General features: G+C 43.6%; 1 protein-coding gene across 2 annotated transcripts in view; it reads left to right on the forward strand.

Annotated features, from left to right (window-relative positions):
- Nucleotides 1–20029, forward strand: part of PARD3B (par-3 family cell polarity regulator beta) — a 1075922-nt gene extending 1055893 nt beyond the window's left edge. For both annotated transcript variants that reach the window (XM_066346722.1, XM_066346721.1), the window contains one exon: nucleotides 19183–20029. In XM_066346722.1, coding sequence (XP_066202819.1) covers nucleotides 19183–19537 — 355 coding nt within the window. In that variant the 3' untranslated portion in view covers nucleotides 19538–20029. The remainder of the gene's footprint in view (nucleotides 1–19182) is intronic.
- Nucleotides 20030–22868: the final 2839 nt, after the last annotated feature.

The following is a 22868-nucleotide window of genomic DNA, read 5'->3' on the forward strand; positions in this document are numbered from 1 at the left end:
TTTACTTGTTCTTTATTTTAAATATTGTTATTTGTTCCTTTTTTTTATTTTAAAATAAGATATGTGCAGTGTGCATAGGGATTTGTTCATAGTATTTTTTATAGTCCGACCCTCCAATGGTCTGAGGGACAGTGAACTGGCCCCCTGTGTAAAAAGTTTGGAGACCCCTGGTGTATGTGAACAGAGACGCAGGCAGAGATGAGGGCCCGATCCGGGCTGCACGTGTCTGTGGCTGGGAGGGAGAGGCGCAGGCTGAAAGAGATGGGACGTCGTGTTGGTATCTTCTTTTGTATTTATTCCCTTGGGTCTAAGCCAGCAGGAATTTTCCTGGCATGGTTTTTTTTTTTTATATTTGTGCAACTAATTACTAATTATTTGCAAACTCTCATTGTTGTCACCTATTGGATAATTGCTAGGGGACAAGGATTTGGGATCATTCATTTTCTCGGCAACAGACTGATGTAATTGCGTGTGTAGTTAGGAAAGTTGGTTATAGGCATAGGCCGCTCAGCCTAAAGGAAGTTCGTCAAGGACCAGAAGTCCATCAGGTACTTCCTGGAATCCATTCCTCTTCTCTTTCCCCACGCAGGCCCTCTTGATCCCAGTTTAAAGAGGGAATTATTTTAGGCCTTTTGCTTTTCACCTTCTCTGCCCTGGAGATGGAAAGTCTGCCAATCTAAGGCCGTGTGAGCTACAGGGAAGCTTTTCTGTCCCCACGTGGCTTCTAAAGTGAATGGACATCTGTCCTTTCTCAGAAAGGTGTCCTATAGAACTTGTGTGTATGCCATTAGGTGCGCACCTCCGCACACAAAAAATAGGTAAGCGTTATTGGCTTCGCTCTGACATTTTACTATTTCCAGTAGAACAAAACCTCCTGGCAAATATAACTGGAAAAGAAGTGCAAGGTAGACTTCAGGTTCCGCTGTCGAGGACTCAGCATGCCGTCAGGGGCTGGCTCCCTTCCTCCTGTCTCTTGACTCTGCCTACTTCTCTGTTGGCTCCATTCTCAGGCAAGAGCTCCGCCGCCCGCCCCAGGGGTTGAGGTCAGTGCCCTCATCATCAGGCTTATCTCCTTTCCTTTCAGCCATTCGAGCAAGAGAGGGATTCTCTCATTTCAACGTGCCCAACAAAAGTCCTAGAATTGTCTCTGGTTGCTGTGGTTGGGTTATATCCTTAACTATAAACAATCACTGTGCCCAGGCCGGAGGGCGGGGAGGGAGTGTGGAATGTTTTGATGGTCAAGTCTAGGTCACTTTCCACCTCTGGAGTCATGGGTAGAGTCACTCGCTCCACCCGAACAACATGAACTGAGAGTGGGCCATCGCCTGATTTCCCAAGGAAGAGAATACTACCACCAGGATAAGCCGGGACAAACGCTAGACTAGGCAGGAAAAAAAATAGCAGCTTTCCCCTGGCCCGAGTTTGATGACAAGGCAAGAAAGAGAAAGCATCAAGGATGAAGGAAAAAACTGTAGTTCCTGTTGCACGCTCATGAAGAGCAGAATGAGTGCCAAACCTCTAAAAAAATGAGCCTCCAGATGAATGCGCCAGAACTGTTTTCTATTTCTGGGTCTGATTGTCATCTGACCCACGGACTTCAGGAATGCTTCCTCAAGTAAATACAATCCAGTGTGTGATTCATCCAGATAGTTCAATACAAAAGAAAAAGACTAACGCTGGGGGATAAGATGTCTCTTTTGAGGTCACGCTTCGTCGGGGTCTCTTGGCTGCTGCCCAGACTCCTTTGGGTTTGGGCGCACGGATCTAGAGCGCCCTCGATAGCTGCACGCCGCGGTGTTTGTCTTTCTCTGCAAACAGGGGCCGCCCTCCTGCAGGGCCTCCAGCAAGTCCCCGAGAGGTGGCATCAGGGTGGACACACCAATAAGTAGCAATTAGTCATAAAGAAAGTGACTGGGACTGCAGAAAAAAGTGTACATTTCAGCGTGTTTTGCACAGGGTTTCTTTTTTATGAATATAGTCTATAAATTTTGGGAAAGTGGTGATAACTTGCCACATTTCCATCTGGAGGAAGCAGATTTTTAGAGAAGAAAGAGGCCTCTGGGCATATTTGCCTGTTTGTACGGCTGAGAAAAGCGTGTAAGACATTATTATGGAATCAGGAATAAGCGCTAGAAGGCTGGAGCAGAAAGAAAAACAATAACAATCACGATAGCCAGTCTTTATCAATCGTTTTTCATGCCCCAGTACTGGGCTCAGGGCTTTACAGATATTCTAATTTAACCCTCCTCACTACTCAGTGAGGCAGGTAGCCATTACTATCCCAATTTTACAGATGAGGAAACTGAGACGATATTATGGAGCATAGCCACTTTCCAAAGTCACAGGTTCATTACATGGAAACTAAGAACTGTTAGCGCCTAACTCCCCTGTCATTTCATCCACTTCTCAATGTCTGTAGCTGAGTCTGTATTAATAATGGTCAAGCTTGCTCAGCTCAGAGGTGGCTGAGCCCTAAACACAGACACATTTGGAAACCGAAACAGGGATGAGGAGAGGCCCCAGCAGAAAGGGATAAAGAGAGGAGGTCTGGTGTTGAGGCCATCAGAGATGAGAAAAGTCCATCTGGTTTGAACAAAAACCTAAGATCCTAACAGGCAGAGAGGAACACAGCCTGAGAGGGAATCTTAGGAAAGACTCAAGACAAAGAGGTTGTATTGGCATCAGGAAGGTCCAGCAGTGGATGAAGTCACCCGGCCTTGGACATTAAGATTCAGGGCTGAGACTTCATTTCCTTAAAGGATTTTTTTTTTTTTTTTTTTCATTTTTCTGAAGCTGGAAACAGAGAGAGACAGTCAGACAGACTCCCGCATGCGCCCGACCGGGATCCACCAGGCACGCCCACCAGGGGCGACGCTCTGCCCACCAGGGGGCGATGCTCTGCCCATCCTGGGCGTCGCCATGTTGCGACCAGAGCCACTCTAGCGCCTGAGGCAGAGGCCACAGAGCCAACCCCAGCGCCCGGGCCATCTTTGCTCCAATGGAGCCTTGGCTGCGGGAGGGGAAGAGAGAGACAGAGAGGAAGGTGCGGCGGAGGGGTGGAGAAGCAAATATGCGCTTCTCCTGTGTGCCCTGGCCGGGAATCGAACCCGGGTCCTCCTTAAAGGATTTTAATACCTAGGACAGAACCCCAGGCCTGGAGAAAGTGGAGGGGTAATGCTAATGCTATGTGAGAATTGAAGAGGGCTTTGTCAGTTACACGATGCTTTTACATATATCTCTAAATTTGATCTTCTCCAAACAACCCTATGAGCTTGCCATTATAATCCCCACTTTTGAGTGAAGAAAGTGAACATGGAAATTTCTCACTCAAAGCCAGTGGCAGAGCCAGAACTGGAACCCAGGAGTTTTGACCCCAAGCCTGCGGCTCTTGTTTACCACGGTGCAGCTGAGCCCACCGTCACAACGGAATCTCATATACTGGAGCTGGTGTTCGAGAAGGGAGCTTGGTCACTAGGCAACAAGAAAGATGCCAGTTGATGGGGGAGAAAGGTACATGGCTGAAACTCAAATGAGAAGTTTTTTGTTTGTTTTTCTCAGTCAGCGAATATAAGTCCTACTCAGTTTAAAGAATAGGACTCCTTTTTCCAACAGGAATCTCCAGATAACATTTATTTAATGAGTATTATTTCTAGTGCCTATCATGTGCCAGACACTGGGGAGTCAACATTGAACTCAGTAATAGCCCTTACATTATGAAGCCATAGTTTATTGAGGGACACATAGGAAAACAGGTCATTAATTATATACAGTGGTTAGCCATTCCCCCGAGGCAGAACTTTTCCCCTATGCAAATATAAAGTCTGCATTATATTAAAGACGTTCCATGATCTTGTATAATTTTACCGTACAAATTGAAACCGATCGTGGTTTAATTTTCAAACACTGCTAACATTGCTCAGTAAGTTCATAAGAGGGGCATCTGATTCAGAAATAAGTGATCAAGAAGAAATTATATGTGGGGCAAGTAAGTTTTGACACTTTCTTAACCTCTGAGCTTTTCCATCCAACTGCCACATTTATAGGGTCAGCGTGTCTCACTGCCCTCTTCTGCCTGCTTTGCCGGTATCCACCCGCTCGCTCATCAGAACCCTCACCTGTGGCAGGAATCCCGTGGCACTTAGCATTGAGCATCTGTGCCTTGACTTGTCTTTAATCTCTTTCTTTGTCTCCCCCACTAGGCGGTAGTAAGATCCATCGGGATAGACATTGGGGTGCACATCTTTTCATAGGTGCTTGATAGTTTGGGGTTCACTCAGCACTGCCACCAACCAAGGAATAAGATAGACCTGTAGGCTAGAGTACCATTAGGAGTTTCATCTGTCCAGATTTAGAACTGCAGTACAGAGGAAAGATAAGAGGATTATTTTTTAAATAAGCACTTGGCTTCTAAAAGCAATTCTGATTACCTACCCCGTCAAATGAAATGTTCCCTGAAGCTATTTCTTTCTAGTAGAAACAGAACCCAGAAAAGAACAAATGGATTTAAATTTAGTTATTTTTCCCATCTTGATTTTCTGCGTTATCATTTTTCTAAGTGGTGGAGATAAAGGTAATTAACAATTTAATCCATTTTGTTGTTGTTGATACTTTTTTTTTTTTTAACCTCAACTGAGTGTGTTGCACACTTACAAATGACTATAAGATCGCTAAAAGCTCCAAGGAGTCTTTTCCAGCTTCTGGTTTTACCAAATTGTAGTTCACTAAACCTCACTTAATCAACTAAGTAGGGAATTCCCCAATGGGATGTTACGGGAGGATAAGTATGTTGTAAATAAAACAATTAAAAGGCTAGTTCACACCTCATCAAATTGCTTAACCACCTGATAACAGTTAGCGACATGCATTCCTCATAAAATGCATCGGGCAAGGCGGCAAATTAGAACCCAGTTTTTCTGTAGTGGGACCCATGTCCGCCCTTGAACTCTGGTCTGGTATTACTCTGCCAAAGGCTGGATTAAACTTGCACAGTATCACCTTGTGGGCCAGGAAAATGTCTGCATAATGCCTCTCCGTAGGGGAGTTCAAGGTCTGATCCAGAAATCCCATTAGGCAAGGCAAGTTTCCCTTCGTAATTGCAACCTTTGAGCCACAGTGGTAATATCAGATCTTAGATTCTTTTTACACCAATTTTCTTCCGATACACTTTCACCCGTATCATTGCATTCTCTCTTAGGAGAATAAAAGCACATATTACTTTACAGATGGAGAAACCAAGGCACAGATAAGTAGAGAAGTTCAGCCAGGTCACCCCTGCAGAGAGGTCAGGCTGAAATGCAGCAACGTGACCTGAGGTCAATTCGGACTGTGTGGTTTCCCGGAAGGGTCATGGAATCATAACCCCGGGTGACTCCTTGGGACAAGGATTCATTTTACAGAATTGAAGATAAGGGCTGAGAAAACGAAATGACTTCTCTGAACCCCCCTGGGAGAGGGGTCCCTTCTCCGTTCTGCAGCTCTCTCCCCGCACAGCACTACTGATGGAGACTTTGTTTTTAAAGGTGGACCGGGCATGGCGATAGAAATTTTAGTCTATTTCCAGGACTTTCCCTCTTCAGAGTGGGCTGTTTGGGTAACATGCATCTGTCAGTGGAGGTATAAACTAAGTGCGATGAAGCAGAAATCGAGAGGGTGAAATTTATTCCCTGAGTGCCAGAGCTGCAAACCTAAATACCGTATTTTTCGCTCCATAAGACACACTTTTCCCCCCAAAAGTGGAGGGGAAAATCTCCGTGCATCTTATGGAGCAAAAAATACGGTAGCTGTAAGGGCAGGTGGGCACTGTGATGGAGAAAAGGCAGGAGTGCCGCCTAAGGAGGGCTGTGTCCCCGCCTCCAGGGACAGGTCCAGCCGACTGCCCGCCTTAGAGGAAGTAAGACCTGAGTTTAAAGAAAAACAGGAAAGCTGAATTTTTATGTGAAAGCCCTCGATGTTTAAATGGCAGTAACTAGCTGAAAAATATTCTAAATACCATGTAAGCCTATCTGTACAGTGAATGGGGGGGGGGGGGCTACAAATTGTAACTTCTTAACTTCTTAGAGGATCTTCTGCACTAACACACTGATGCGGAGTGCTCTCAGTCATAAATTTTGGATTTGTTTACTTGCTCATTCTAAGTCTTTGTACCATCACCTTAAACTCCATATAAAAGATCCCATTTTGTTTCTTTTAAAAATGAATGTGACTTCAAATTCAACAAGTATTGAGTACTTTTGTATGACTGGTCCTTTTGTTTGTTTATTTGCTCTTTCTCGATCAGTCCCCATCACAACTCAGCAAGGGGGAGGAAGGCAGGAGTAACATCCCCATTTTATAGATGAGATCACTGAGGCTAAGAACATGTTAAGTCGCCTGGATCATATTTCTACAAGGTGCCTTGCTCAGTTCAAGCCCAATCTACCGCCTCTGAGTCCCATGCTCTCCCCACTGGGCACGGGTGCACCCTGAGACCCCTCAGAACTGGAAACCCTGAGCGCACCCTGAGGTCCTCAGGGAACGCCTAGCATCGCATCTCTCCTGAAGCTCACGATCAGGCTGGCATGGGGCAAACGGTAAATCACGTTTTATTTGGTGATGGCTTCTTAGGTTTAAATCACTTCAGCATTTACTTTTAATTAATTTCTTTAAATTAGATGCTTCCTACTTATAAATATTTGCTTTTCCATGATAAGCTATTATTTAAATTATTAAAGCTTCAGCTTCGTGACTGATTTTAAGATTCAAGATTGCCACCGTGCTGATAACAGACTGCAGGAATAACACGGGAGTGTGGGGAGGGGGGGGGTCTCCTCATCGTGGGTACACGTGCTGATAACAGACTGCAGGAATAACACGGGAGTGTGGGGTGGGGGGAGTCTCCTCATCGTGGGTACACATGCTGATAACAGACTGCAGGAATAACACGGGAGTGTGGGGTGGGGGGAGTCTCCTCATTGTGGGTACACGCGCTGGTGCCGAGTATGACTGGGGGCGAGGCAGCCCTCGAAGAAAGAGAAGCGAGGGTGAATCTTCAGTTTTCCTTGAATCGTTCAGAGACTAAATCAGAGAATTAGAGAACAAATATAGGATGAAATAACATCTGAAGGAGCTCACTCACAGTAAAAGCTTGTCTCGCTCTGTCTTTTTTAAAAGCACTTCCTGATGTCTCTGGGCCCACATATTAGTTTGCGAAAGGGAGTAGCAGTGGGGGCCGAGGAGGGGCTTGTGGAAAGGCACAGGATGGTCAGTCTCCAAGAACATTGGAGACCAGAAGAAGAAGTAATGATGAGAGCAATTTCATAGTCCCAAACAGTTTGAGCTAGGATAAGCCTGGATTTGCTAGCTGTTCAATTTCCCCAGCATCAAAGGCCAGGATGGAGCCCAAAGAAGCTGGGCTGAAGGTCAGGCTCTAGGCCACCAGGAGAAAAGACAAAGGACGCTCTCATTTCAATAAAAGGAAATCTCAAAGCAAAAGGCTTGTAACGACATTACTAACCGGTCTTTACCAGCCACGGCATGATCAGCTGCAGGATGAAGAGACCAAGACAGGACAGGGGAGCTCAGCGTTCGTCGTCGGCACCTAAAACGCTATTTAATAACTTCTGTTATTTGTTGCAAATCCTTTTTTACAATACTGTTTCGTAACCTTTGTGCTATAAATCCATTTCATCTGCAAAAAATGAGTGATGAACAGAAGGTGATATTATATAGAATCTGTCATGCTGATGCTATCTGTCCAGTGTGCTCTGCCAAATAATGACAGGGATTCCAGATAGAGGGCTGGGCGGGACCAACGGCTGAGCCTCGTGTGCCCCCCAGGGCCAGCCCTGGCTTTGGAACCTGCTTAGCACAGGCGGGAGAATCCGTGCAGTCTAGTATCAGCCGGTGGAATGTCTCCTCCGTACTTTTGGTGAACATTATCACGGGTGCATCAGTTTCATCAAAAGGAGTCCAGAGCAGCTAGGTGCTTTCATCTATTACATGGTGGAAACTAGAGAATGGACCCAGAGCCTTGGCGTTGGAGAGCAGGGAGATTAAAACAAAAGTCTCCAAAATACACCCAAGCATGATTGTGGCCGAATCAATTATCAGAATCCAAACTAACCCCACATGGAGCCAGACCATACCTCCTTCAGTGTGCCCCCTCTACCGGAGGGGGGACCAAGTAGCTCCTGTCACTACTGAGAGAAGCAGAAGGAAAGGTCCTTCTGCAATGGAGTCAGTATCTGGGGGTGCTGAGGTCAAAACCCGTCCTGCCCAAAAGCGAACCCAGCACTCGCTTTTACGTTGGTCACAGGTCCCTTTGTCTTTCAGCTGCCTTATATGTTAAATACTAGTACGAGCATGCTCATTTCTTCAGGCAGAAAGTAAACCCTGAGGTTTATGAAAGAAATTATATAAACCTCACTGTGTCTTATAAAGTTAGGAGAAAAGATTACCTGATGTTAAAAAAAAAACACAACAGTTTTATGGCAGATCTCATATTTAGGCACAAGCAAAAAATTTACCTGCTGTCAGGTTTTATATTCGAGAGTATCACATCCAAAAATAATCTAGATGCTCACACAGTTCCCTGCAGAAAGCTGAAGTCTCCGCTTTACAGATTGTGCCATGTTTTCATTTGAGACTAAGGGCAGCTGTGTGCTTGAAATTGTTTCTGGGTTGGTGGCAACCAGCTTGACAGTTTACAGAATCAACTGTCCTTCAGATTCACGTATGCCTGGCTCTCAGCTGGTGACTTACTCTCTTGTGAAGCTGGCCCTCCACTTTGCCTGCCCGTCTGCTAGCCCTGGGACACTCTCGCTCGTCCAGTTGAAGTTGAGTAAATCAAGGCCACAGCAATGAGGATGGACAGCTGAGAGTATTTAAGAGAGCATTTCCTAGAACCCGGTGTCTGGCTGCAGCAGGGATGACAGAGGGAGTCGAGATTTCTGACTGTAGGCTATGTCATTCTCCAAGGGGACCCCTGGAGGAGCAGCAGGTTTGGGGAGATGTCATTGCTTAATTTTGTACCCATAAGGTTTGAGGGGCTTGCAAAACCTCCATGTAGAGCAATCCCCATAGGTAATTCACGTTACTCTCCTGCTCCGAGTGCCACTGAATAAAAATCACACTCCTTACCTCCCCCCTTGGTGCTACCAATAAGCACATTGCAAGCAGGTGACAAGCAAGAAAGATCAGAGGCTACAAAGTCTAGCTTAGCGGTTATGCCTGTGACCTCCCGGGCTGCCTGGGCTCGAATCTGGGCCCTGCTAAGTTACTTTATCTCTCTGTTTCTTGTTTTCTCATCTGCGAGCCAGGGATGATAACAGCACCTATCTTGTGGCACCGTTGTGAGGAATGAGCACATTAGTGTGGAGAAAATGCTTAGGCTGGAACCCGGCGAGCTGTCGGCACCCGGGAAAGCCGCTGCGCTTGGCAGCCTTCGAATCTTTGCAATTCTAAATTCAGCTTTCGGAGTTTGTTCCTGAGCTCATCAAGCATAGTCGTAGCACTCTTCCCAACTCTGATACTTCTGCTTCTGAATTTCAGAGTGAGAGAATTGCAGCGGCAGGTTTCACTCGAGTCTTAATGAAATCATGGTGAAAGCCCTTTCCGACACACATACACACACACACGTGAAGGTGGACATGTTAAGTCGTTCACTGTGGTCCTTGCCCTTCGTGAGGAGGGATTCTGGTCGCTGATAACCATAAGTAGTTTACGTCAAAGCATTCCTATTGCCTAGGCGTCAGAAATTCATGGCAGAGGACTGGGGGCAGGTAAAGATGTGGCAGCTGTATGATCTCTGAATACCTTTGGCTAAGATATAGAAATATGCAAAAGTTGTATGGGGGGAGGGACTTGGGGGGGCGAAAGGGGGGGTAATGGGGGACAAGAGGGTGACGGAGGGAGTTATATTGAGTGGGACACTTGAATTCATGTGAACACAATAAACTAAAATCAATTTAAAATATTTTTAAATTGTATGTATTACTCTAAAAATAATTATAATCAAAATTGATCAGGAATAAACAGTGTTTTTCTCTTAGAATGTCCTGTCTCCAGGCAGTGACCTGGGGCAGAAAACTGGGCAGTGCTTCCCCTAAGGGACAGGCACAACCATCTTTAGAATTCAGGACCCTATGCTCTTGAACCTGTTGGCCCTCCAGGTCCGACCTTGAAATTGAACTGTTGTCTCTTGCATGACAATTCAATAAAATCTTCAGTGTTTAGATATTAAAATTCCAGGATTACTGTTATGGGAGAGAGAGAGAGAGAGAGAGAGAGAGAGACATAGATGAGTTTAGTGGCCTTACAAGTTATAATAATGTGTTCCTTTGGTTGCCATTCTCTTTAAATAAAATCCCTTCTGGGGTTAGAAAGACCATGTGGTAAGTGTGTGCAGGTATCACTCAGTGTCTTTTTCATGACCTTCTTTGTGGCCACTCATAGCAGCTTTGGCTTTCCACAAGGTTCCTTCTCTCTATCTATGCTCTCATGTTAGTTACTCTTCTTAGTTGTCCTCAGCACCCACTCTAAAAATCCCGTGCCCTGTCATAAAGAAAATTACTTTAGCAGGACCATTTTTAGGGAGTACCTTCCCACAGTCTGATAGGATGGAACATTCTTAAGAGCCACTTTCCAAATAACATCTGCCAAATGGGTTCTCTAGGATTCCATCCTCATCGCACTGAATTCTTGTTTGTGGTCATTGCTGTAAAACATGAAAGAAGAAAATAAATGTGGGTGATCAAAATTTCAAACTCTCTTAAACTGTTTTTAGAAATATCTTCTAAGCACTCAGTCATTTTCTATGCAAACATTTCCTTGGTGTTTATAAGGGCCAAAAGTATCTGCCAATAAATCTCGTCCCACTCCAGTTCTTAGCAAAGATCAAGAGTCCGGTCCTCATAGTGCCATGGGAAATGTGAGTGATGAGAGTGGGATTTCTTTCTGAAATCGTCTCTGTAACACAGGCCGTCAAGTGATCGTTATATTTTACGATTCTGTAAATTCTGCAGAAACCATAACTATGTTGTATACAGGGCAGAGGGCGCTGCTAATCTGGCCGGCTGCATTCATGCCTGGATGAAGGAGGAAGGCCTGGTAACTGGAAATCTGATGTTGGAGGAATTTCCAAACAAAGGCTAAAAGCATCTCTGGCCACATAGCATAAGGGACTCAAGCGCCTACAAGTATATTTGTTTGTGCTGATCTTTTTTGAGCTTTGTCATATTTGTTGAAGAGTCAGAAAAGAAGGCACCAACAGCAGCTCCCCACTGAATAATCTACAGGTGGCGTGCTTGAGAGGAGTATGGCTTTGCCAGATGTTGTCTTTCTGCCGAGGGAAACAGGGGCCTCTCTTAGCACCAACAGTATCACATCATGTCACTTCCTTTTATTTGACCCCCAGATTTGGTCACAGCCAATTATTACCACAAAGGGAAATCCATAAAGGCCACCGTGGAAGTTAAGAAATTGCCGTAGTTTGGACAGCTATTAGCGTGCATAGTATCTCACAGAAATGAAGAGGAACAAAGATTCTGCCCTTTGGAAGCTTTTCCTCATGGCTTTCACACTTTTTACTGCATCCCTCATTTTTACACCTGCTCATCTCTGGCTCAACCCTAGTTGTGGTTTCCCTGTTATTCTTCAACTTCACCTGTCCTTCCTCCTAGACCTAGAGGGAGCTCATTGGCTGAATGAAGCAGTGGATCTTATCACAGGTTTGATACACATAGATGAATCGTGATCAGATATTTCTTGCCAAGATTTGTCACTGATCCTGATGAACAAAAGGTTGCAAATAATTCTTTTAATAAATTATAGAGGATTCAAGTGTTCTCCCTTGATAATATCATCCCCATTCACTTGTCTCTGTGTGTGTGTGTGTGTGTGTGTGTGTGTGTGTGTGTGTGTGAGTGCGCGCACGCTTTGAGTGGGAGGGAAGGGCATTCAGTTACAGCAGGAAATACAGAAGTTTGCATCATAGTAGCCTCTGTCTCTCTTGCGCTTGTGTGGTTTATGTGAAAGTTATTCATCTGTGTACTCTGGTGGAGAAAAGGTTGGGAAGCTCTTTGGCAGAGGGGAGCTGGATATCACACTAAATTGGTGTTTATCAATCCTTAAGTTCAGGTACTGAAATTGTGATAATTTCATCTGGTTTGCACCTTTTTTTCCTGCGGGTTTTTTTTTTTTTTTTGTCCTTTTTTGCTCTATCCCTCCACTTCCCTCACTCACCACCCCCCCAAGGATGTCAACCTGCTCTCTATGAATGAGTCTGTTTCTATTTTGCTTGTTAATTCATTTCATTTATTAGATTTCACATATGAGTGAAATCATATGTACTTCTCTTTCTCTGACTGGCTTATTTCACTTAGCATAATACTCTCCAGGTCCAGCCACACTGTTATAGAAGGTAAAGGTTTCCTTCCCTTTTATGGTCATGTAGTATTCCATTGAGTAATTGTGCCATAGCTTTTTTATGTACTCATCTACTGATGGACACCTGGGCTGTTTCAAGATCTTGGCTATTGTAAATAATGCTGCAATGAACACAAGGGTGCATATGTTCTTTCAAGTTAGTGTTTTGAGATTCCTAGGATTAATTCCCAGAAGTGGGATTACTGGGTCAAAAGGCAGTTCCACTTTTAATTTTTTGAGATAACTCCACACTGCTTTGTACAGTGGCTGCACCAATCTGAATTTCTACCAACAATGCATGAGGGTTCCCTTTTCTCCACACCCTGCCCAGCACTAGTTTTTTGTTGATTTGATAATAGTCATTCACATAATAGGCAGATATGAGGTGATATCTCACTGTGGTTTTAATTTGCATTTCTCTGATGATTAGTGATGCTGAGCATTTTTTCATATATCTATTGGCCATCTGTATGTCCTCTTTAGAAAAGTATCTTTTCAGGTCTTTTGCTCGTTTGTAATTGGATTGTTTGGGTTATTGTGGTGTTGACTTTTATAAGTTTTTTATAAATTTTGTATATTAATCTCTTATCAAATGTGTCAGCAAATATGTTCTCCCATTTAGTGGGTTGTCTTTTCATTTTGTTGAAAAACGCAGAGATCAGTTGCATTTTTATACACCAATAATGATCTATCAGAAAGGAAAACCAAGAAAACAGTATCAGTCACAACTGCTTGAAAATAATAAAATGCTTACGAATAAGTTTAAACAAGGATGTAAAAGACCTGTAGTCAGAAAATTATAAGACATTAAAGAAGAAAATTGAAGAAGATGCAACAAGTGGAAGCATATACTGTGTTCATGGATAGGAAGAATTAACATCATTAAAATGTCTATTACCCAAAGCAATTTATAGATTCAGTGTAATTACTATCAAGATACCAATGATGTATTTCACAAAACTAGAAAAAATACTATAAAAATTTATATGGAGCCCCGAAAGACCCCAAATAGCCACAACAATCTTGAGAAAGAAGAACAAAGTTGGAGTAATCACGCTACCTGATACCAAACTATACTACAAGGCCATAGTAATCAAAACAGCATGGTACTTGCATAAAAACAGATATATAGGTCAACAGAATAGATAGATAGAGCCCAGAAATCAACCCATACCTACCTATATGGTCAGGAACATACAATGGGGTAAAGAAGACAGTCTATTCAATAAGTAGCATTGAGAAAATTGGACAGATACATGCAAAAAAATAAATAAAGCTAGACCACCTTCTTTTACCATACACAAGAATAAACTCAAAATAGATTAATAACTTAAATATTAGACACAAAACTATAAAAATCCTAGAAGATAACATAGGCAGTAAAATCTTGGACATTTCTCATAGAAATATTTTTTTCAGATATATCTCCTCAGGCAAAGAAAATGAGAAAAAAGATAAGCAAGTGGTTTTCACCTTTGACATTGTCTCCCTAAGACCTTTTATTTGAGACCACGTGTACTCTATTTCTAAATGTATATGTTAAGATGTTCCTATATTGTTAGGACAGAAACAAAAGAAATTTATTTGCTGGACCATAACAGAAACAATCCTTAAATGGTTCTTGAATAAATGCACTTAACCTACACCAGTCAGTCATGTTCATCTCATTGGTAAATCAAGGCAATTAAATTCAAGTCCAAGATTTATTAAGCACCTACTATGTTTCAAGTAGTATGCAAGACAGCAGAGATAAGACAGTATACTATTTTTCTTTGCAAATAAAACTAATATAATAATCTGTGCCCTGTCCTGTTTTGGACTCAATTCAGTTATTTTTCTCAGCCCACTGCCCCCCCCCTTCCTTTTTTTAAAAAAATTAGAGACTATTCCTACTTCACCTATTGTAGTCTCTGCATCTCAATGAGAATCCACTTTCTCCTTTTATTACTCTACCTACTTCTACCCTCTACACACATCTGATCCTCTTTGGTTGTTGGGTATGTTTGTAGGTTTTCTCTTTACTTTAAACTCTCTTGAACAAATTTAACATACATTTGTGGAGCACCTGTGATGCGCAAAGCCCTGTGCTAAGCTATGAGGGAGATCAGTAGATATACAAGGCTCAATTTCTTCCTTCAAGATCCTTGTGCTCCAGTGCAATAGATAAACTAGACACAGGTGAGATGGAAGACAGGTGAGGTGAGAATGACCGACTATAGTGAGTGCTGTTGACGGGGAGGGGAGGGGAAATACAAGGAGAGAAGGGACAATTCAAAATTGCTCATGCCCATTGATAAGAGTATGGTGGTTATGAGGGGAGGGGGGAGAGGGAGAGAGAAAGGGGGAGGGGGAGGGGGAAGGGGAGGGGCACAAAGAAAACTAGATAGAAGGTGACAGAGGACAATCTGACTTTGGGTGATGGGTATGCAACATAATTGAATGACAAGATAACCTGGACATGTTATCTTTGAATATATGTATCCTGATTTATTGATGTCACCCCATTAAAAAAATAAAATTATTAAAAAAAAAACTAAATTGCAAAATTGCTCGTGCCCCTTCCTCTATTCCACTGAGTATAGTATAGCCACCTCATGACTAGCTGAGAGGTTTCTCCAGTGACTTGGTTCATCCAATATTGACCCCTTTCCCCATATAAGATTATCTTACAAATACAGGAGCATGCCTTCCATCCTTTCATAAAATGAAGACTCTTGGTTCCTAGGTGCTGGCTATCTGACCCGCTTAGCCTCTGATTTTCAGCCCCTTTTTTGTTTAGTGAATAATGGTGACATATCAAAATGGCAAAAAGAGGAAAACCTCCTATAAAGAAAGTGATCCTTATTGTTTCTTCACATGTCAATTTCATATAGCTTTCTCTGTTTAGACTTAAAGGTTAACATTCATTATTGCAGGCATCTATGCGATTAGAAACTGTATGTCAGAGATAGTTCCTATGGGTTTTCCAAGTGAAACCTGAATTCTTTTAGCCTCAAAAGTGAGCCTAATCAAAACTAAAATAAAAAAGTAAACAGTGAAAAATGTGGGGGGGAAAGTGAAATTTTAAAAATATAGATATTTTCATGACAGCTTCCTCAAAGAGTTATATAATAAAGAAAGCAAATATAGGCTTGTTTCTCTTTCCTTAAGTAAATAGAGTTCCTGGGTAAGATTTTCAATGGGAAATTGTTTCTAAAAAAAATGCAGTAACACGGCCCTGGCCGGTTGGCTCAGCGGTAGAGCGTCGGCCTGGCGTGCGGGGGACCTGGGTTCGATTCCCGGCCAGAGCACATAAGAGAAGCGCCCATTTGCTTCTCCACCCCCCCCCCCTCCTTCCTCTCTGTCTCTCTCTTCCTCTCCCGCAGCCAAGGCTCCATTGGAGCAAAGATGGCCCGGGCGCTGAAGATGGCTCCTTGGCCTCTGCCCCAGGCGCTAGAGTGGCTCTGGTCGCGGCAGAGTGACACCCCGGAGGGTCAGAACATCGCCCCCTGGTGGGCGTGCCGGGTGGATCCCGGTCAGGTGCATGCGGGAGTCTATCTGACTGTCTCTCCCCGTTTCCAGCTTCAGAAAAATACAAAAAAAAAAAAACAAAAAACGCAGTAACACATACAAATGGAACTCATGCAGTCACATAAAGAATGAGGGGTCTTGAAGTTCTGATCTGTTTCCTGTTTGGATCCTTGTAGGCATCAGAATCTCTGGAGGCAGCTGCCTTTGGGGTTCTCGGGGTTGACGCGCACGTGCAGCACTGGTCACCGTGACAAACATTTCTTAGGCCCCAGAATGGGTTGGTTTCTGTGCTTTTCTACCAAATTTCACCCAAATAAAGAAACTATGAAAAGTGAAACTCAAGGTTAACAAAGCTAAAATTTCAGCTCCTTCATTTTTTTTCCTTTTTCCTATCAAGTTCTGTAGTTAATGAGAAGGGCTTTTTGTTTGTTTGTTTAAAAATCATTTGCATGTGTGTGTGTGTGTGTGTGTGTGTGTGTGTGTGTGCGTGCGTGTGCGCGCGGGTGTGTGCACACATATACTGTATTCAAAAACACTTAGATGTTGTTCTGGGGAAAGTCTATATAACATGCTTACATTTGAGTAAAAAGTTATTATAGACAACACATATCCCCCCCCATCAGAAAAAAAAAAGAAAAACTTATTCTAGCACTCTTTGAAACTTAAACAGTACTTTTATAGGCCAGCTCATTGTTTTCCTTCTCTCTGAACAATTAAAAATGATAACTGTTCTGATGAGTTCTACAGAGTAAGGACAATTTCCCTGATTTCATTTTTTGACAAAGAACAGCTACCTGACTTGGTTTCTGCCACATGTAAGCAGACTCCCAGACATAAAATCTCCCCTAAGAGGAAGCAACATGGGGACCCCCAAACTGTCTTGAGTTCTGTCCCATCTGACCAGGGAAAGCCTCCCCACACCTTGCGGTAAGAGGTGGGGGACTCACAGGGCGGACAAGTGGGAGAAGAGACAGCGACGGTCCCCACGTTCTCTGTCATGGTGGCTCTCAGGGTGACTTCTGCCCCCATCACCACTTAATCTGGGTTTTCTCTCAAAAAAAAAAAAAAAAAAAAAAGGCGTGCCTGTCTTTTATAATGTTCTGTTTTAAAAGACAGAAACCTCCAGGGAGAGAACAGGACCCTAAAAGTCCAAGGCCTGGAATTCCTCCTTTCTCTCTTTCCATTTTAAACAGGAAACATCCAGGCTAAGAGGGTCCGGAGGGAGCACTGGCTGTGTGTTCATTTTAAAGCAGATAATGTTTGTGTGTTGCAAATGTCAGTGATTTATCCCAAGGGCTTAAAATGAGTGCAGAAAAACCACATGTTTCACTTCATGCAGAGAAATATCTTCAGTGGATTTCGAGAGAAAGCACAGGTTAAGGATTTTTTTTTAAGCGTTTCGGAAGTCTCTAACACGAACCGAAGGAAATCGAAATGAGTGCGGGGGTGGGGGGGGGGGACTTCAAATATTTTATGATAAAGGATATAATGAATGCTGGAAGTCCCCTAAATCAAAAATAAAATTCTAAAGGAAAGGGAAGATGAAATCCTGATCCTTAATTTCCCCTGGCTGGAGTGACAGATTATGCATTTGTGCTCGATTTGTCATGGGCAATTTAAAATAGAGCAAAGCACACTGCACTGAATAATAGCAGTGGATGCTATAATAACTTGTACATAAACAATTTAATTTTTTTATCTGAAAACTCTCACTAACTAAATTACCCCAGGCTCGAGGGTCTATCTTTCATTATTATACATCGCCAAATTAAGACATAAAGAAGTAGAGAGAGCATTCTATTGTTCATCTTTACAAATGTGCTCGCATGCCGCTTTCCACATGCTTGGGGCTCGGAGCTTGTCAAACCTTCATTGATTTAAGGAACTTACAGAGCTGTTTTAACATCAAACTCTGCAGATTACAGGGTGATTCTGACCCTCACTGACGGTGTTTGATTAACCACAGACACTGTTCTTACAGCCCTGTCATTTCTTTCAAGTGTTCTACCAGTTTGTAGTCTGACATTGGAGAGCTTTTCATTAATTATGATTGTTGCTGTTTTCCTTTCAAAAAATAATAGAAGGGGGGGTAAAATGCGGGAAGGATCTGGGGGGTAATGGTGGTGTGTATGTGCACAGAAGGTTTATGGGATTTTAAGAGCTGCAAACAGAACTCATCTGTTTAACCCCAGGCTAGATAAGACACAGTCATCTGTACATTGTTTAGAGACGTATTGCTTCTGTTATGGCAAATGGATCAGAAGATGCTTGTTGTCTTAGCAGAAAGAGCTAGACAGGGTCGCTTTCTGTTAGTGTTTATTCTTGCCCTGGACCTTTCTGTGTGCCTACTGATTACATTGCGTAATATACAGCTGGTTTGGCTTTTCCCACTCTGCTACCGGCCTGGTGGTGCTTCTTTATGGGAGAATTGCTTTAGATTGAGCTTCTAGGTGAGTAATTCCTAGCTCTGGGTTAGGACTTTTCCTAGGAACTGTGGAGAGGGGTGGGCATACTAATCCACAAAGGAATGTGACAGAGACAAAAAAAAAAAAAAGTCCACCGAGACTATGGCTCATTTGAAGAGTTCCTGCAGACCTAGGAGAGAAGTGAGTGTAATTCATGAGAACTTTATAGCTCCAAAAAACCTGTATGTTTCTACCACCATAGGTAGGACCACCTTCAGAAAGGCAGAGAACAAAAGGGACAGAATGATCACAGCCAAACAAGAGAGCCAAACTTGCCTTGTTTATGAAGCTAGCTTGGCGCTTATGGCCCACATGAGAGGACACTGTATACAGGCTAGAAGTATATTTCTCTCTCGAGTGCCAATCTAGAGTAAGCAATCCTAGCTGACTTGGTGGCTCTGTGGTGTCAAGGACCAGGGCTCTTGCCTTCTGAGCTTTGCCTTCTTCAGCATGTGGTTTTCTCCTTCTGGTTTAAATGGCCACTCCAATGGCCAACAGGAAGGAGAGAAGGGAAGAAGAAAGTTCCCCGTCTTCTTATTAAGGGTACATGTCACTACTGCTCACATCCATTGGTCACACTAACTTGTTCTCTTAAATACTAGGGAAAAGCTCTGTGACCTCCGGGTGGTGACATTTGCAGGGTTGGTACACAGGTGTTTATAAAGCTTACATTCAAGCTGTTCTTAGTTGCTGCTTGGCTTGACAGAACCTCGGTCACACACATAATGGAAGACTGGGGAATGTGGTCTTCAGCTGGGCAGCCAGCTAAGTAACTGTTGACATGTGTCTGTTCTTCTCTTTTCAGGGGAGGACCTGATCCTGTGGACTATCTCACAGCAGCATCTCGAGGGCTCTACAAGGAAAGGGAGCTTCCGTATTACCCAGGGGCTCATCCTGTACATCCTCCCAAAGGGGGCTATCCCCGCCCCCCGGATCTGAGGGTCGCAGATCTCCGGTATCCCCAGTACTACCCACCCCCGCCAGCCCCCCAGCACAAAGGACCCTTCCGACAAGATGTTCCGCCCTCACCGCCTCAGCACCACAGAGTGCCGGCCTATCAGGAAATGGGCAGACCAGGGCCCCGCGGGGGCAGCCCAGACCAGTACCCCTACCGAGCCCAGGATCCCAGGCAGAAGAACCCCATGACTGCAGCCGTGTAGCTGAACACCGCCAGGCCAGCGCAGCCCAGAGAGGAAGATATCTAACATCATCCTTCCTTAAGGCCTTCTTCCTATTAAGACTTCTTGGTACAGATTAGTTTTTTGGGTGTGTTTTTTTTTTATATTGTTTTGTTTTTAACTGAGATTGTAACACTTGACTGCTAATTAGAGGGAAAAGGAAGGGGCAGGAGTTTGGAGGAAGAAATCAGGAGATAAAGGAAGGGTGGAACCTTAAAAACAGTAACTGCCTGATATTTGAAATACTTTTAGAGTGGTTCAATTCAGTAATAGTGGCATTTGAACAAGCCAGTAACAAAGGAGATACACTATGCGGTGCCTCCCCGGCCAGCTGACCTGCACCCACACCTGGCCCATTGAGTTGCAGCATGGAGGCTGCTCTGGGTCCTCATTCGTTCAGAACCTAAGCTCCAACCACCGTATTGTTAAGTCCGAAGAGCAGCTGCAAATATGGGCATCTTAAGTGAGTAATTTTTTCAATGGGAAAAAGAAAACAGCAAGCATGACTGTGATCTCCTTGTAATATTTTATCCCAAGAGGAAGAAGGCATTTCTGTATTTGTAGAATTTCTCAGGTTTCTGGTACCGTTCATTTGGTATAAGTGTTTCATGTTTCCTCAATTTTTATATAAAAGTAAGATGCAGTATTAGTGTCCTGGGAGGATGTGCAAAGCTAGTCAGAACTTCCAGAAGGACCCACGTGATCAGGTCAGGAGGGCGGAGACTCCTGCGGTCCTCCCGTGTCCCAGGCGCAAGAGCGTGGAGGTGCGTGGTATCAGAGCCATCCCCTGATCTGCCCGCGGTTGTTATAACTGGGACCTCTGCTTTAAGCCGCCCACTTGAGGGTTAAAATGCACTTGAGAGAGGGCCCACTAACTAGGTCACACAGGAAGCAATGCTCTCGAGGTGCCAATTCCAGACTCAGTGCCAAACAGTGCCATCTGTACCCCGGGGACAGGGAAGGGCTGACTGTGGCCTTTGGAGATTGATAACCAGCAGGTAGTGGATGGTGATGACTGACTGTGTGCGTGTATATGCGTGTGTGTGTGTGTGTTTCTGAAAGTGTGGATTACCAGTATAGAGGAAGAAAAAGAAAAACGCTTCCTGGAAAGTTTGATGAGTAAAGGAATAATAAAGGAAAAAGAGAAAACAGAACGGACGGGAAGGGAGAAGAGGCATAAACCAGATCATTCTGTATCTGCTATACTTTATTCAGAAAAGTCAGGGCAAGACCAGGGCCAGGGTGTCCAATTGGGAACTGAAGGTCTACAGTTTTGAAAGCTGAAACCCCACCCTCCAAAACCCATCTCAGTTTCTTGTGAGCTTTGCAGCTGTTTTGCTATTTATTTCAACAGAACATCTAAAACATACAACCTGACCCAAATGAAAATGCAAACAGAAGACTGAGAAACAGTAAAACCCGGGAGCAGCAGTTGGAATTGTTCAGTGACTCTTGACATACTTTAAGCCTTTTCTCATTTCTTCTGCATTTCCTCCCCAAAATAAAAATCTGTCTTGAGTTCCATTTAGAGGTATTTTGGCCAATATTAGAATACTTCTAACTGATAAGACTTAATAAATTATAGTATTATTGAATATATAGAGTATCCATCTAGCCCAGTTTAGTCTTCTTGTTTTTCTATTTAAAATAGAGTTTTGTTACCAAGAGTGATGCAACTGCTGGTTTTAAACTTAAATAGTGTTATTTACTGGACTTTAAGAGGTATCATTTTCTAAACTACAGTTTACTTATAGCCCTCATGAAAATAGACTCTCCGGTTGTTCTTGCCCTCCTTCATCTCTCTTACGCCAGGCACCTTTAGATTGTTTGCAAGGTGTACTAGGAGGTTGGCGGTCTCCTGCCCCACTCACCTCGAGGCGGAAGGCCAGTGAGCTGCAGGCTTTCCCTGCCAACATGCTGAATGCAGCCTTCCCCTCGAAGTCAACCTTCAAGAAGAAAGTGATAAAGTGAGGGGAATGGAACTTGTTTTGAAGCATTGAAAATCAGTTCTTTAGTATGGTCCATAGTTTAACCAAATGTCTGTAGACTACTAGAGATAAGCAGGCCAGAAGGTTGCTTCTGGATTAGGGGCAAGACTCCCAAGAAGTGGCCAGGGGAAGTAGAAGAGTATAAAGTGAGAAATTATCTGTGTATTGGAGGAGTGGCCCTTGGAGGAAGAATGCCCATATTTTCACCATGTTGCCACCTTGAGAGCACAATACCCCCTGCAGGCAGGCTCAGGGTAAGTTGCTCCAAGCATGGTTTTATGTTGTATATACAGTAAAACAGCTGCTAATCCTGAGGAGAGCCAATGATGTGAAGGTACTATTAAAGTGAACCACAAAACGATTAAAGTAGTTGTCTTGCTTGAAGTATAACACATGCCCCATTGACCCTGCACGAAAGAGCCTAATATTATGGATACGACAGAGGTCCCATCAAGCCAAGCAACCATTAAGAACAGCTTGAATGTAAGTTTTATAAATGCCTGTGTGCCAACCCTCCAATTGTCACCACCCAGAGGTTACAGAACTCTTTCAAGAGAACAGCTTGTTTAGAGTATTTAGAAGACCAGGCTATAATCAGTAGGTACCCAGTAGCAGGAAATAGTTCCCAGTTTATTTATGGCCCTTGGAAAAACTCAATCACATGTCTCCTCATAGCTCAGAATGCTAATAACCCCCCACCTCCAGAAATAGAAGGCACAGGTAGCTGCAAATCCACTGATATGTACCCACCTGGCTTGTGGTCTGACTGCTGGGTCATGTAAGCCTTGAAATAATGTTTTGGCCTCAAGTCACTAGATATTTCAAGGGCTCTGTTTTTGTCCCCTTTTATAGGAGTAGAGAGATGAAAGGGAGAAAACCACTGAAAACTTTTAGATGTAGGAGAACTCAGTCTTCTGCAAGGGAGAGAGACACCACATCTCATTGGCCTGTTGTGTCACTGGGCTGTGGCAATATCACTCTTGGTATAATCATCGCCTCCCCACTATCTATATCAAGTCCAATGGATGGAAGGCAAGCTCAAACATAAGAGCATTTACTTAACTCACTATTGAGTAACAAACAAAAATTGGGAAAAAATTACTGTCAAGTTCATTCTTAGATTTTTAGGTCTATGCATTGACCCCATAGGACAGCAGGGAACAAAGGTCTTATAATCAAGAACATGGTGAGACCACAGACCCACGGTCACCCCGTGGAGAAAACTAAGCCACTGCCTGAGAGAGGAGATTTGAGACCTCATTGTCGCTTTATTTTGGCCACCAACTGAATGAAATTAGAACATGATCTATTATTGCTTCCAAAGA

The sequence above is a fragment of the Saccopteryx leptura genome, chromosome 7 (genome assembly GCF_036850995.1).
Source record: "Saccopteryx leptura isolate mSacLep1 chromosome 7, mSacLep1_pri_phased_curated, whole genome shotgun sequence".
NCBI lineage: Eukaryota > Metazoa > Chordata > Mammalia > Chiroptera > Emballonuridae > Saccopteryx > Saccopteryx leptura.